Raw genomic sequence first — 16,485 nt, 5'->3', positions numbered from 1 at the left:
CAATCATATGACTCATTTAAATCTTATAAATAACTAGGATTTTACCTTCAGAAAATAAATATTACTAAAGATGCATTCTATATTATTTAAGGTTTTTCTCAAAACAACTCAGTGAATTATACTTAAGTTAGGAGATGCAAGTGATATTATCCTCATTTTACAAACTAAGAAATTGAGGCACAGAATAGTGAGTAACTTGCCTGGATTTGCACAACTAGTAAGTCACAGAATCTGCATTAGGCATCAGTGTTCCAAGAAATACAGTGTAATGGAAAGGATCTTACTTTTTTCCCCATATCTATGATATACTGCACCTCATAAAAATCTTGATTAATTGAAATACTGCCAATTCTTCAAAGCTTCTCTTAAATAGCATCTAAGGACTTGGATTTAATGAACCTTGGCTCAAAGTCTGCTACATAAAATTTTATCATCTTGGGTAATTCATGAAAGCAAATTCTATTTTTTGAGACTCAATTTTCCATCTGTAAAATGAGGATGAGATAATCTCTAAGGTCCTTTACTATTCTAAAGCATATACTATAATGCTCTTTCCCACCATCTAATCCTATCCCCAGAATATATTTAATTGATGAATCACAAAAGCATCTGATTATTGTTTGATTATTGTTCCGGTTATTTCTTTAGTGCAGTAAATAACTGCAATGAAAAAATAAAGAATTGCTGCACTTTTCCCACCACTCCAGGGAGGATTGAGACCCTTCTAAAATTTAAGTCACACTCAACTTACTTTATCAAGCCCCTTCATTCTTCTGAAGTGAATCACTAAAACAGATTAATGGGTTTCAAATGGGCAGCTCCATGCACAGATCAGCCAGAGCTTCCCCAGTGAGTCACATTCTCCAATGACTCACATGCTTCAAGGCAGTGGAAATCTAAGGAAAGGGACTGGTTGGTCAAAAAATGGAGATTACCTGTTCCTTGAAGGTTATATCCTGTTAATGAATGAGATCTAAGGTGCGACTCTTATAATTGTTCTAATTTCTTCCAATGATGTGTAGCATAAAACATTCTTTTAAGTTCATGACATGTCCCAATAAATATCTTCCCTTTTTAGGGTTGGAGGTGACTTTAGAAGGTGATTTTATAAACAAGGTGGGGATTCCCACTCCCAATACCATGTCTATATATATGTATGCTATGTGAAATACTTCTTCACCTTAAGCAGGTTTACCTGGAACAGCTTCACTTGGCCACCATGAAAGCAACAGGTGCCTTTATCCTTCTTTCTCTAGCCCTTTTCTGCTTCTTCTCAGGTGAGTTTCTAAGATGATTGGGCATATTATTAGTTTACTAGTATTCCATTTATTTGGAAACCATACTTTTTCAGTTCAGGGAGGAGCCTGATTATGGACACATCATTATAGGAATCAACACTTTCCAAAATGTAGAGGGGCTGGCTCTGTAAAAGCTCTTTTTGAAGGACAGGGTGGGAGGAGATGTGTGGCAAGACAAATAATTCACATCTGAAGTTCTTGAGGTAGGGGTGACATAGCAGTCAAATTAACTAATGAAATCTTAGTAGACACCAATATAAGCCTGGGGGGAGAATTAGAGAAGCTAAATTCCTACTGTCTTCCATGTTAGTCAGACCTCAGTGCTAGGCCAAAAATTTTAGGGTAAAGAAAGGTTTGTTTTTTTGAACACAGGGTTGATAGATTTATTGGATTAAGGAATGTTGTGATCATTGAAATATTTATTTTTCAGTCAAGTCACTTTGGGGGGCCAACTTCTACTCATTGTTCTTAGTTCTAAACTCTGAGGGAAAGATAAAAAAGCTTAATCTGTTACCTACATGGTAATGTTTCAAAAATAACTAACAAGACAATAAATGTATAACTTACAGTCTTCCTTCCTTCAGGTTCAACACTGATTTCCTCCTATAGCACAGATTTCATTCCATGTATCATCCTGAACACCTTCCTTTAAACCTATTCCAATTTGTCATTAGTTTCCTCAGGCACAGGGTTGGGAGGATTCCTCGATTAAGGAATGAGTCCATGTCTGCATATGGTTAACATAAATAACGTAGACAACCATTTTAATGTTCAACATTTGTATAACTAATCAAAATATTGCTATGTCATTACTACTGCACACCCTATATCAAATGCTACAATTTGGAGACTTCTGTCATACAAAGATTGTCTTGCCACACAAAATGAATAAATAGGCTGAATTATTTTAGATATTCCCTCTTGACCTACTTCCCGTTACCATGAAGTAGTGGAAAGAGCCTCAGATTGAGATTAATATCTCTGCATTCAAATCTCAACTCTGCCACTTATTTGTTATATGACTTTAGATAAAAGTCCTAGGAAGTAAAATGAATGACTCAATAATTGTGATAGGTGAACTATAGCTCTGTCTTCTACCTCTTCTAGCTAGACTTCTAGCTCTGTCTTCCTCTAGTTTATGATCTCTGATACTATTTGGTGTTGACATTCTGTGAAGAAAGATAATATGAGATCCATCTCATTGGATTTAAAGACTGTTTCCTCCTCCTCTTGTGCTCCTAGGAATTTCCTCTATTCCCATGACCTGAATTGGAGCAAGTAGGGGCATGTAAGCCTAAACAGTTCATACAGTAGTATAGTTGAAGCTGGTTAGAAAACATCATCAAATTTTATATGACTATTTGGCTTTATTCTTCTTAGATAAATACATAGTCACAGAAATAATTCTGTCTCCCAATTCCAAGTTCTTTGCATTTTACTATGCTTCCAGTTATTTAATTGGTTAATAAATTTAATTCCCTAAAATATTAGGCATTAATGGTATATTGGAGAAAATTAGGGTTAGGATTTATAGCAAAAAGATCTGGGTTCAGAAGTCTCGACATTGTTATTGGTTTAAACAAGTCATTTCCCCTTTGGTGATATCAGTTTCTCTTTCTCAAACCATGATTCTATTTTATTTCTATTTTTGTTTGTTTTGTTTTTTCAACTATGATTTTAGAATTTCAGAACTGAAACTAGTTTCCTGCAACATCCCTGACAAGCATGAGGTTATTAAGTCTTTGTTTGAAGAATTCTAGGAATGCGGAATTTAACTACTTTCCAATGCTGTTCATCTTATTTGGAGGCAGCTTGATTATTACAAAAGAGCATCAAATGAACTAAATGAAACATGCTTTTCAGGAACTCACAATCATTGTTTATAATTTTGTCTTCTTTGTTCAAACAGAAGAAATAAACTCCTTTTTTGAAAAGCAGTCCTTCAAATATTTGAAGTTAAATATTTTGTCACCTTTTCCCCTTAACACTTCTCTTCCCCAAATGTTGCTAATATGTATGATATGGTTATAACCCTTCTAATGATGTGATTACTCTTATAGAAACTTAAGAGAAACTAAATTTCTCATACTATTTTGATGTGTAAAATCTCTGGGGCAGGATTCTCCTACCTAGTTCTGAATTTTGTGAATTCCAGAATGTTATAGTGATAGTGGGATTAACTTTAACATAATTAAGCTTATTTTATAGAAGAAGAATTTGAAATCCAGACAGGAAGGACATCTTAACCAAAGACATACAGAAAATCAGTGGAAAAGCCAGGGCTAGAACCTAGATTTTCTCACTTTCATGTCAGGGTACTTTAAGCATGACCATACTGCTTGAAAATCAGTTCCTTTCCATGGCCTTGTCCTTCATCAGTCTCAAAATGGTTTCATCCCTAAGAGCTTTGGGGGCAAATGATAGTGTAATGTTATGATTCTGACACAGTCATAATCTTTGTCCTCTGTTTTGTTAAGTCAATAAATCTCACTATATACCAAACTTTTTCTTCATTGAAGGTTCGGAAATTTCATTGTATGAACTTTTTGCTTTTGTTTTTTCTAGATGTCACCAGTCAAGGAGGAGGAAAGGTCAGTGCATGTTGCTTCTCTCTTTTTCCAGGCCAAGCAGTGATTCATTCTCAAATTCTCTGTGAAAGTGTGGAACCTGGCTTGGGGTTGAACACAGAGAATCTGAGATTAAGCACATGACTTTGCGAACTTTAACAATCCAGATGAATCTAAACTGGGAATTTAACAGTAGGGCCAGGAAGGGACCCAACTTATCTTAACTGTCTAGTGGACAAATCAAACAAAATCCTAGGATCATAACTTTAGAATTCGAAGGGATCTCAAAAATCAGCTAGTTCAACATCCTTGCTTTACAGATGAGGAAACTGAGGCTTGGAGAAGTCAAGAGATTTGCCTGATGGTCACAAAAGTCATAAGTGGTAGAATAAGGATTTGAACAAAAGTCCTCAGACTCCAAATTCAGCATTCTTTGCATTGTACATCTTGGGTTTTATTCATGGAAAAAGTGACATATTGTTTTACCATGAACAAGTCATTTAGAATCACAAAACATTAGAATAAGAAAGGACTTATGGAGATATGTAGTTCAATTTGCATCAGGATCTTTTCTATGACATTTCCAAATAAGTTCCAAAGACAGATAAATCCAGGCTATACTTAAATATATCCAATAATAGAGAATTTATTACCTCTTTTGGTAACCTTCTTTTCTTTGGGACATCTCTAACAATCAATTACTTTGTTTTTATGTTAAATTAAAATTCACTTCTGTGTAAAATTTCCCCATTTTTAAAGAAATTTGCCCTAAGTCTTATTTTCTTCAGGATAATAATTCTAAGGCTCTACAACATATGCTGAGGGGACATATTTTTTGATCTACTCACTTTCCTAGCTGACTTCCTTTGTGAATGCTGAAGCTTATCAGTATCTTTCTGCAAATGTCATATTTGGAACTAGACATAGTACTTATGATGTGCCTTGACTATAGCAGAGGAAAACAAAACTATCATGTCCCTTGTTCTTAAAACTCTATCCCTCTAGGCCTCAGTTCCTTTCTCTGAAGGGATGTCTAAGATCTCTCCCTTTTAAAAATCCTATGTTTTCTGGTTTTGCACATGTTTTGTAAACATAGATTAATAATAATAAAAACTAGCATTTATACTAACATTGAGGTTTGTAAAAAACTATAGATATCACATAAATAATATATATATATGTATATATGCATATAGTATAGATATAACAGATAGATATAATTATACAACTTATATTGATATATAACATATATAATGATATGTTATAGGATATTATATATGTACATATATATATATAATATGTATTAAAGATATGATTTAATTTTATCCTTACAAAAACCCTGAAAGGTCGACACTATTATTCCCCATTTTACAGATGAGGAAATTGAACAGATAAGAGTAAACCTCTTGCCCACAGGTACACAACTAGTGAATGTCTGAAAAAGGATGTAAATAGAAGGAGTCCTGACTCTAATGCACAATATTCTTACCCACTATGCATCTTAAATGCCTGAATGAAGTTCTAGACTATAGGTTTATCCAATGACAGTAACTCACAGTAGGGCCACTACCTTTGATTCAGAAATCATTTGTGATTTCTCTCATGCTACTTGTAATTCTGCATTGTGGCAGAATGTAGCTGAACAGAGTGTGATATAATGTCAAAAGCTCTCAGTGGAAAGTCAAGAGGTCTGATTACAGGTCTATGAATCACCAACTTAGTATATAAATTTGGACAAGTCACTTCTCTTTAATCTTCAGTTTCTTTTCCTTTAAAATCACTGGATTGGACTCAGTATGTGTCAAGCCTATATTTTAGGCTTGAAAGTCTCTGATTCTAAGGTGAATGAAGGACTGAGGTAAATTCCAGTAGAACAAACTTTACACTAACTATACTCACCAGGCAGAGAAAATCCACCTTTTAGAACACATCAAAATCATCTTTGTTCCCTCAAGGTCAGCTCCTGAATTGTCTGTTCTTCCTGAGATGTGTTGGAAAGAAGGTGAAAACCATCCACTTTAACTTGTTTATTCTTGACTACTCAAGCAAAAAAAAAAAAAAACTTCCTTTCTCAGAATTAAATATTTCCTAGCCCATTCCTTCATTAACTTTGGGTATCATGGAAAGAGCACTGGGTTTGTAGTCAGAAGAAAACTAGTTTCCAATCCTGACTTAGTTTTTCAGGAACTGGAGTTGAAAAGAAACTTAGCTATTGTTTAGTAAGACTTTCTCCTTTTGCTAACAGTCTCAAAGAGGCAGAGATATAAGGTCATAAAAATAATAAACTTAGGATTAGAGTGGATTTTATTGGTCATTAATTCAACTTTAACTTGAAGTATTGGTTTCCCTTTAAAAAGTGGTTTTGTGGTGATTTAGGGATATGGTCAGGACTAAAGGCCGAAATGAGTTGACTCCCAATAGGATGCATTCTCTGTCTGTCTGTCTATATCTGCCTCCTTTCTTTTTCCTTCTCTGGACTTTCCTCTCTGTCTCTCTTAATCTACTTATGATTTTTTTCCGTTTCTCTTCCTCTTTTCTCTTTCATTCTCATGGTCCTGTGTTCCCCTTCTATAATATAAACTGAGCACAAGCAAGATTTTTAAAAATCTTTGTATATCCAGTGCTCAGCATAGTTCCTTATGCATAACAAGTATTTAAATATTTATTGAATTGAATTAACTCAAGTCTAGGTCCTTCCTCTGAATCTTGGCCTAGTGCTATTTCTCCTGTATGTCAAACTTCCTGTGTGACAAGTGACACAGACCACAGTTTTCTACTTTGTAATGTGAGAGGGTCTGAGTTAGAGAATTGTTTAGGTCCCTTCCAGTTTTCAATGCTATAATTTTAAAATCCTTAATGCTTGATTCTAAACTTTGGAGGAAGAAAGAAAATTATATTGAAATGTCTGAACAGATGCATTTTAATTGTTTACAAGTTCTTAGAATATGTGAGTATATTTAGGAAATGTTTTAATGAATACATCAGAACTATGATTAACTTTTCAATTATCTATATATGAATTGGTTTCAAAAATATAAAACTGTCATTTTGCTCTCCTAAGTACATTTAAGCTGGTCAAAATGTCAAAGTTTTCCTCTTGTTTTCAGAACATATTCTTTAATCTCTTTGGTTTCCCTGTTTCTGACATTAAGGGAGCTACAAGGGACAACTGATATCTTCTTGATATTTGCCAAAGGAACAAGCTGAGGCCTAGAAAAGTTAATGGTATTTAGATGGTAAAGTAGAAGACCTAGGATCACTGACTCAAAGTCTCTTTTTCTACTACTTCATGCTACTATCAGGAATAGCGGTACTAAACCTATTAAAGTGGGAAAAGACCTTAGCTAGCATTGATTTAAAGACATAAGAAGTTTTAGAACTATTAGAACTATAAGTTCAATTCATTCATTTTATAATAGAGAAAACCTAGGCTCTAAGAGTGGGAGCGATTTAGTTACCATCATGAAGTAAGAAGAAAGTAAAGGCAGGATTGAAAGCCAGGTATCAAAAATGATAAAAATTTATTAAGCTCCTTATCTATTAGTAGGGTGTTCTGGATACAAAGATGAAGAACTGTAGTCTGTGACTTCAAGGAGCTCAGAATACAGAAACAAGATGAATCATATACACAAATAGCCATAACACAAATGATGATAATAATAGCTCTTATTGCTATAGCACTTTATGGTTTAGAGGTATAGTGGAATGAACAATGAATTTGTTCTTTGCCACTCGGTATCAATCTTAGGAAGGCATATAATCTCTGGGCCACACTTCCCTTATGTAAGATCCCTATAAGTTTTATCCTATGTCATAATGTTTTCTTGATAACAACCATATGAGGTGACATTGCATTATTATACCCACTTTAAAGATGAGGTCATCAAGGCACAGAAGAAACAAGTGATTTACCCAAAGTCATACAATGAATCAGGTTCAGAACTCAGACTGGGGAAAAATGTGTCTCCAGAAGCAAAGTTGTTTTCACCATATATTACCACTTTTTATAAGTTTAACAAAATTATTTTCTTGTACAATTTGGATATATATATATCTCCTTGTAAGAAGTTTTTGCTACAAAGAATAAAGCTATTAAAATAATAACTTTAGAAATAACCCAATCAAAACTCCTCTTCTCTATTTATAAGCAAGGAGAAATATAGTAGTCAAATTACTTGAATGAAATCACATGGGTGGTGGCAAAATCAGCACTTGAACAAAGGTTTTGAGATGCTAAATCCAGGATTCTTCTTTGTACATTTTGAAGAATCTAACCCTAAAGTTTGCAGAATTTATTGCTGAAATTTGGGTTCATAGGAATTAACTCAGCCTGAAACTTTTATAAGCCTATTGACATAGCAAATAGTGTTGTACTCACTTGGCACATAGTAAGCAATTGATACATAAAGATGTTGACTTATGAATAGAGATGTTTTGGGCATAATCAGAAGGTAGCATGGTGTCTATGAATACAGCCCACTCCATGCTGATAATCTGACCTGGGACTTAAAATGATAGTTACCATTACAACTCTAGTATTATTCTCTGACTTTAAGCAATTTTATTAAAGCAACTGGGTTGTAAGATAAGGAGGTTAATGTTCAAAGACTTACTCAGGATTACACAGCTGAAGTCAGGACTAGCATTCTAACCCAGGTCTTGTACTATTAAGATGAGCTTCTGTTAACAATGCCATAATATGTTAGAGCTAAGAAATTTTAAAGACCACTATGCCTAAAGTTTACCGAAGAGGATGTGGCATTTAGCGAGTTTGTTATTTGTGTGCAATTGTTGTTGCAGAGTTGCAGAGACAAAACTGGAATAATCCAATGTTTTCTAATTCCCAGGTCAAAAGACTTAGAATTATAACTAGATATCATCTTTCAATGTTTCCTGGAGACTCTTGAGATTTTACCAAAATCAAATATGTCATAAAATAAAATGGGAAAATGTTGCTATTTCAATTCTCTGACAGGCTACTAGAAATATTTTTTACAAAGGCACTTTCAGGAGCAGTATGAGATTACTATCAAGGATTAGATGGGGCTAGGGGAGTTGAGGATTAGGAGTTCAGAGATCAAGGAGAGAGAGGGATGTCATTTTTCAGTCATAATGATTTTTTGTAATCTCATTAAGGTTTTCTCGGCAAAGATACTAGAATTGCCATTTCTCCAGCTCATTTTTACAGATGAGGAAATTGAGGCAAACAAGGTTAAGTGACTTGCTCAGGATCACCCAGCTAGTAAGTGTATGAGGTCAGATTTGAATTTAGTCTTCCTGACTACGAGCCACTTACCTGCCTGGGGATCAAGGGACCAGGTAGGATAAGGTAGAAGAAAGAGCAAGTTTGGATGGTATGTACTGGGAACCAATGTTTGGTAGGGGAAAGTTGGAGACTATGTTGGAAAGATAATTGTGTTAGAACTAAATAGGAGAGGTGCTGGAGATTATTGACAAGTGGGAAGAATTATGGACAAAGGTTGGAGAGGGACAATTAGGGACCAGAGTTTAAATGCAGGGATTCTGGGGACCAAGAATAAAATGGGAGAATGGTGGAATTTGAGACTTATATTAAGTTGTTAATTTTGCTAAGTTTGATAAGTATGATAGAAAAGAGCTTAGGGTCATGATCAGAAAGGGGATTATTTTAGATACTAGACTTAATTTATAGAGGAATAAGGGACTGGTACTGAATTGGAAGTGTTTGATAGTTAAAAACAAGGTTTAGAGAGAGAAGAATGTTTATCATGGGGATCAAAGTTGAAGAGAAGTATGAGACTCTGGTCATCATCAACTCCTAAATATTGATATCACATCCTATTCTTCCATCCACCTTGTCTACAGGATCATTTCTCTGATGGGGAAAAGGGTACACAAATAGATTCTAGAAGAGTCTAGAAAGTCTTCATTTCAGACTGGCTAATAATATAGACTACTCTGTCTTTCTCTATGTCTCTGTCTTTGTCTACCTCTCTCTGTTTCCCTCTCCTTTCTCTCTCTCTCTCTCTTTCTTTCTCTCTCTCTCTCTCTCTCTTCCTCCCCCCCCGTCTTTTTCTCTGCCCTTATCTCTCTCTCTCCCTCTGTTTATATGTCTCTGTCTCTTCCTCTCTCTGTTTTCCTATATAAATAATGAAAGAGTTAGATAAGAAAGTACTCAAACTTAAATAGAAATGTCTGTCTGTAGAGGTCTCAGAAAACCATACTGGCCTTGGCTTAGGATGAGAGGGAAAAAAGGGACTGTTGCTAGCTTTAGAAAATTATGAAATTTAGAAAACTCACCAACTAGATTTTCTTCTTTCTGAGCTTCATAGGACATTGCTTATGTCTTAGGTTTTATTGGAAGGAAAGTATGCAGCATGATAAGGAAATGTGAACTGTTGTTATGCTTAGAGAGATCCAAAATGGAGCCTTTTTTCCTGGGAAGTTCAATGACAAGCAAACCTCATTTGACACACTCTGAAAAAAGAAGATGAGATTTTGAGTTTTAAAGAAGGTAACAACTTAAAAAAGAACTTGAAAAGTACAAGACTTTGTTATTATCATTGATAATGGAGAAAGTATTAGATTCTGACACAAAGATCATGGGTTCAAATCTTTACCACTCTGTCCTTGGAAAAGATACTTTACATTCCAAGTCTTGAAATTCCTCATTTGTAAAATAAGAATTTTGAATTAGGTGATCTCTCAGATTCCTTTTGCCTCTGTTATTCTAAGTGCTATATTTTCTTTTAGAACTAACATTCTATTTTCTGTACTTTATCTTTAAATCCCACAAAACCATGACCACTGGTTTCCTTATGGGAAACTGTTTGAGACAAACAGATCAGGAATCCTGGCCATCCTAGAGGTGGCAATTATATATTGTCCACCAAAGAGGCTCAGGGAGAAGAACCTTTCTGAATTCCAATCACCAGGATAATTATCCTGGGTAATGAAATCAAATCTCCCGGGAAACCTCTTTGAATCCTAACCCTCTTTCCTACTTTGATCTTCTTCAGTAGCCCAATCATTCAATCTATATCATTGTGGGAATTGTGGGAGAATCTTAAGACTGCACCAAAGGTCCTAGACTGTAGGCTAGGTGAGAGGGTGTTTAATTAAGACAAGGCCACTAGTCCCTCTTCCTTATCTCCTTTGCCAAAGGAAAAAAGAGGCTGGATCCCAAGGTTATCGGGCCGAGTGTTTGGGAAAGGTGTCTTAAGGAATCGTCTCTCTCACGTAAGGGACTTTTAATTTTCTTCCTTTTTTTATTACTAACTATATCCATTTTCTCAAGCAGATTTATCAATGAGTTCTAAGTTCAATTTTAATATCTGGTTTGGACAAAGTAGGCAACAGGAAAGAATAACAAAAATTGACATAAACTGCATTTGTTAAATTATATGATACACCATTTAATTAAGAACTAAGCCCATTTTAGATCCTCAGAGGACCTGATTTTCACCAGCTCAATCTGCTGCTATTGTTGCATGTGAAGGGATGTGGTGTGTGTGTGTGTGTGTGTGTGTGTGTGCACACATGCACGTGTGTGTGTTACATGTGTATATGTTTGGGTAGGAAGGCAGATTAGTAGCAGAGGCTGCTTCTTAATCGCTGATGGGAATTGAGGTTAGTAGCTTGCATCTGTATAATATTACAAAACAGAACTCTTAATTTGGAGCAACAATCTCAGCTCTTTTACTGAACCTGGGAGATTTGGGACAAAGCACTACCTCTCTCAGGTCTTCTTTTCCCTTCTACAAAATAAGAAGGAAAATTGTAGTAGACAGACCAATAGTATTAGAATCCGAAGATGACTTGGATTCATGTCTCATCTCTACTATTTGCTAGGCATGTGACCTTAGGTAAAGTCACTTGAGTTTCCTGACCCTTAGCTTCTCCATCCCATTTTTAAGGGAATAATAAGACTTGCAGTCTTACATCAAAAGATGATTGCAAAGAAAGTGCTTTATGATTCTATATAAATGTATTACTACAATGAACAATAATCATAAATCCCACAAATATTTTTATGAATTGTGCAAACCACTACATCAGAATATAAATTAGAATGTGTAAATATTAAGTGTTCCAAGAAAAAAGTTACATTTTAAATTGAAGTACTTGTTGTATAAATTGTTCACCTCACTCTACTCATTTCATTCTTCATCATTTTTTTTTGAAACATTTCCAGTATCTTCTTGAACTATCCCTTTTATCTTTCTTTATGGTACAATAACATTCCATTACATTTATATAATGAAGTTTGTTTGTTCTTCAATAGGTAGGCACCAGTTTTATGAAAAAATATTATGAAAATAATTTTTATAAGTATTTTATACATATGAATGCTTTAACTTTGGATTTTAGATAAAGAGCACTTTATTAAGTACTTACTATGTGCCAAACACTGTTATGCACTTAGTATATAAATATTAGCAAGCAAAGTAGGTCTTGTCCTCATGGAATTTCCATGAAATGGGAGGGGGATAGAAGAAGGAAAGTTGGAAGGGCAAAAGTGGGGAATAATGTGGTTGAGTGAAAAGGAGAAAATCAAGAAGTGACAGGACAACCTGGTTCTAGGAAAGAGCAAGCAAATACTCAAGACAGAGCTCAGTGTCCTAGTAGTTACACAATTGCATTGGGAGAGAAATAAATTTATGACCAGAAGATAGAAAGCATGGCATATGCTGTGTACAAGATTCTCTTGGTTCATCCTCCCATAAAGACTCGAACATTGGACTAGACATCAGGACATATGGGTTTTGTTTCCCACTCTACCTCTATCTTTCTTTGTGGCCTTAGAAAAATCATCATTCCCTCTGGGCTTAGTTTTTCCTTCTTTAAAATTAAAGCTTGCATTATATATTCTATAATGTTCTTTTCAATGGTAGTCAATGAATCTAAGCACCTAAATGTAATGATCTCATGTAACTATCATGCAACATCACCTCAAAGGTAAGTTTGGCATAAAAGTTCTTCCATTAGCAATCTGGGGTTATTTTTTACAGGAGAAAGGTTACCTCCTTCTCCCTTGCCCTACCATATTTCTTTATGACAACAATATTCCAAATTTGATGCTTATCATGATTACCCAGCATTATTGATAAGAAGATTAAATTATAGTCAACTTCTGTTTACAAAAGCAGAGACATAAGTAACGCAGTTGACAAATGTCCCACTCATAAATGGCTTCAGTATAAAACTGGAACATAACGGGGCTGATTTTAGCTTCATGGAAAATATATTTAGTTTTTGAGGGTGGTTATTTCTTGGATTCTGTGAGACATGCTTCTATTGTATTATGCTAGGTGGACTGTGGTGAATTTAAAGACCCCAAGGTATACTGCACCAGAGAATCTAACCCTCATTGTGGCTCCGATGGCCAGACTTACGGCAACAAGTGTTCCTTTTGTAAAGCTATGGTGTAAGTAATTGAGCTTTGTTTCCCCATATGTAAAACGGGAATTTGGATTAGATAATTCAGTTTTTTCAAATCTCACATTCTGTGTTCTGTATTTTCAGACCTTTTCAGATCCTATATTCCATGTTCCATGTTCTAAGAGTCCATCAAGTCAAAAAACCTTAAGCTTTCCATAAAATTTTTTCAAAAACTCCTAGAGAATCTATTTTATTATAATTCTCTCAAGTAGGGGCTGAATAAACACACACACACACACATTCATTAATTTATATCTGACAAAATGTCAAGGTCATAGAACATTCAGGGTATGGAAGAATTCTAGAAAGAATCTCAAAGATGATCTGCTTCTGTTCTCATTTTATAGATATAGAAAGTGAGACTATATATATATATATATATATATATATATATACATATATATATATATATATGGGACTGAACTACAATTAGATGGTTAACAAGTGCCAAAGCCCAGATTTAAAACCAGGTGTTTTTAAGCCAAATCAATTTTCTTTCTGAAATGTTATATTTCCTATTCATATCAGGCAATGAATTATTTGAATAATTCAAGCCAAAGTATTCATCTCAAGGAAACTGCTTTAATTAAAAATTCTAAATACAATCAAAATAAATAATTCATCAAACTTAATTATTCACATACAGGTCTAGTCCCATAGGCTGGCATAAGCTCATCATCAAATAGAAAGCTTTAGGTTTGAATATTATTAGACTCATATGACACAACCACATAAACTGTTAATTATTTCAACAACCTCCTACCCTGTTAAGGTTGCCAAAGGCTTAATGTTAATGGTCTCATGGGGTAGGGAGGGAGAACTGAATTGGGACTTAGGAAACCTAGACTCTTTTAGATCTGATTTTGACTGTGATCTTGAACCAATTTCTTTACTTCTTTGAAACACTATCTCTCATCTATGAAATAAGATGGTTCAACTAGAGATCTGAGATCACTTCCAGATTTTCTTTTCTATAACTCATATTTGTATGTGTCTTTTTCACAGGGAAAGTGGTGGAAAGGTGACATTAAAACATCAAGGAAAATGCTGAAGCTTGACTAGTGTTGTGTGTGGCCCATCCTCCAGTCTCGACTCCTCCATTTTTTCTCATCCCTTTCCTTATTCTTCTTCTGCCTTATTTTTCTGTGAGGGAAAACACCACAGAGAAACATCTTTAACTGACCTCAGGCCTGGGAATAGGTTCAACCTAAACCAATGTACATCTATGCTCTGTTACATATTCTATATAAATAAAGTAAATTCCACAGAAGTCTGAATCTTGTTTTAATTTCAACTGATGACAATGAATAGTGGGTGATACAGTACAGAAGAAGAAATCTTGAGATGGAACATATAACCCTGGTTCAAATCCTAATTCTGCCCCTAACAACCTAATGCAAGTTGGTTTCTTCTTCTGAACTCTATTTTTCTCTATCTGTGCAACATTTTAAAAGAGATGATATATGAACTCTTAGAAATGAAGGATGAGTAAAAATAAGAAAAAGAAACATAAGACTGCATTTGGATTTTAAAAACTCAATGATATAAAAGATTAAATTCTTAAAAGAAATGACTGATTACATATTTAACAAGAAATATACAGTCAGACACAGTTGACATGTTGGTTAATTTTGCAGATCTGCTACCCCCTCTTATTTTTTCTTAAAATTTTTAAATGAAAGATGAATCTCTGGTAGGAGAATATAAGAGATAAATTTTAAAATAAAAGTTATTTGAAAACAAAAGTTATTAATAAAAAATAAAAGTAGAATAGAGTAAATGAGTCTAGACAAAAATTCATAAAGAATAAGTTTTAATGGGCAGCAAAATAAGCATGAATTAATAATAATCTGGCAGTCAAAAGAAGGTAATTTGATTTTACACTGCACTGAAATTAATGTAACAATAATCAACAAGTATTCATTTACATTTACTATGCTCCAGTACATGTTGGAGAAACAAAATTAAATTATTTCCTGTTTCAAAGTAACTTTCATTTTAGAGAAGGGATTCAAAGAAATAAGGAAGTGCTAAGGGAAAGAAGTGAATATGGGGTACAAGACACATTCAGAGTTGTTAGAATGTTTTCTGAGAGGAACAGTAAAAAGATTAATTTGTTTATAAGAAAGAGGTGCACGAAGGAGAATAATGTATAATAAAGCTAGAAATATGGATTAGAGAAAGGTCATGAAGGTTTTTAAATAGTAAGATTTTTAAAAAGTAAACTAAGATATTTGAATTTTATAGTTTCCATAATGATAAATATAGGTAAAGCTGTTATCCTAACCAAAATAGGTTTGACTTGTTGTGCTGAGTTCTGGTCATCTCATTTAGGAAAGATATTTAAAAAACTTATCCAGGAAACAATAATGACCAATGTGTTTTATATATGTGTATATATATATGTATGTATATTAACTTTTCCAATCTAGGCATGGTTGTATTTCCTGATCCTGGAGAGGTTGAGGCAGATAGATAGATTGTCTGGGTTCAGAAGATGGCATAGTTTAAAACTGGAATAGTCTAAACTATTTGCCTGTCCATACTAATTTCAGCACCAATATGGGAAGCACCAATTGGGGATGGGAAATCTCCAGATTGCCCCTATAAATGTGTGGGGGACATCACCATCAAAGCTGTCTATTTTCAGAGTCCTCTTTACTTTTTTACTCATTTTTTTAAAGTTAAGGTTTGCCTTTAGAGCAGGAGAGATTTTCCAAACAACTACAGCTACTCTGGGTCAGTGCTGATTCACTTCCGATTCTGGGTTGGCATGGCCAGGTCCCCTGAGATTCTGGCATTATGGAGTTCACTACTGATCTTTCATATTTGTGTTGGATGTTTTATAACCTCTCTGCTGATCTGGCTTGCAGCCAGGGCAGAATGGCCAACACTACTGTAGATTCCTCCCCATGGAGATTCTCTGCCATATGGAGTCTGCAATGCTGGAGGAGTCAGCAATATCCTGGAGCTCTATGCTTTCTGTGCTGGTGTTTGTGATCAGCTGTTTGTATTAGGCTGCCTCTCTCCCATTTTAGATTGAAACAGACCTTTTCTGTTTCCTCCAATAAATTCTCTACCACATAGAGACTGCACTGCCCCACGGAGTCAGCAAGGCCAGTGGAGACTGCTCTGTCCTGGGGCTTTGAGCTGTCTGTGCTGGCATTTGTACTTAGCTGATTACACTGGCTGCCTCTCTC

General features: G+C 34.8%; 1 protein-coding gene across 1 annotated transcript; it reads left to right on the top strand.

The window, feature by feature from the left end:
• Positions 1-1,219: 1,219 nt before the first annotated feature.
• LOC127546897 (serine protease inhibitor Kazal-type 6-like) lies at positions 1,220-14,469 on the top strand. Its single transcript, XM_051973802.1, has 5 exons — positions 1,220-1,277; positions 3,864-3,889; positions 11,009-11,083; positions 13,156-13,271; positions 14,291-14,469. Exons 1-5 carry the CDS (start codon positions 1,220-1,222, stop codon positions 14,334-14,336), a joined length of 321 nt encoding a protein of 106 aa, XP_051829762.1. The 3' UTR covers positions 14,337-14,469.
• The last annotated feature ends 2,016 nt before the right edge of the window (positions 14,470-16,485 follow it).

Source organism: Antechinus flavipes, chromosome 2, assembly GCF_016432865.1.
Source record: "Antechinus flavipes isolate AdamAnt ecotype Samford, QLD, Australia chromosome 2, AdamAnt_v2, whole genome shotgun sequence".
Classification (NCBI taxonomy): Eukaryota; Metazoa; Chordata; class Mammalia; order Dasyuromorphia; family Dasyuridae; genus Antechinus; species Antechinus flavipes.
Note: the sequence above shows the minus strand (reverse complement) of the source record. Positions and strands in the feature narration are given on the sequence as shown.

Coding starts and splice junctions, on each gene's coding strand:
- LOC127546897 (XM_051973802.1), top strand. CDS start 1,220: ATGAAAGCAACAGGTGCCTTTATCCTTCTTTCTCTAGCCCTTTTCTGC. Junction 3,890..11,008: donor CCAGTCAAGGAGGAGGAAAG/GTCAGTGCATGT, acceptor CCTTTGCCAAAG/GAAAAAAGAGGCTGGATCCC. Junction 11,084..13,155: donor TAAGGAATCGTCTCTCTCAC/GTAAGGGACTTT, acceptor GTATTATGCTAG/GTGGACTGTGGTGAATTTAA.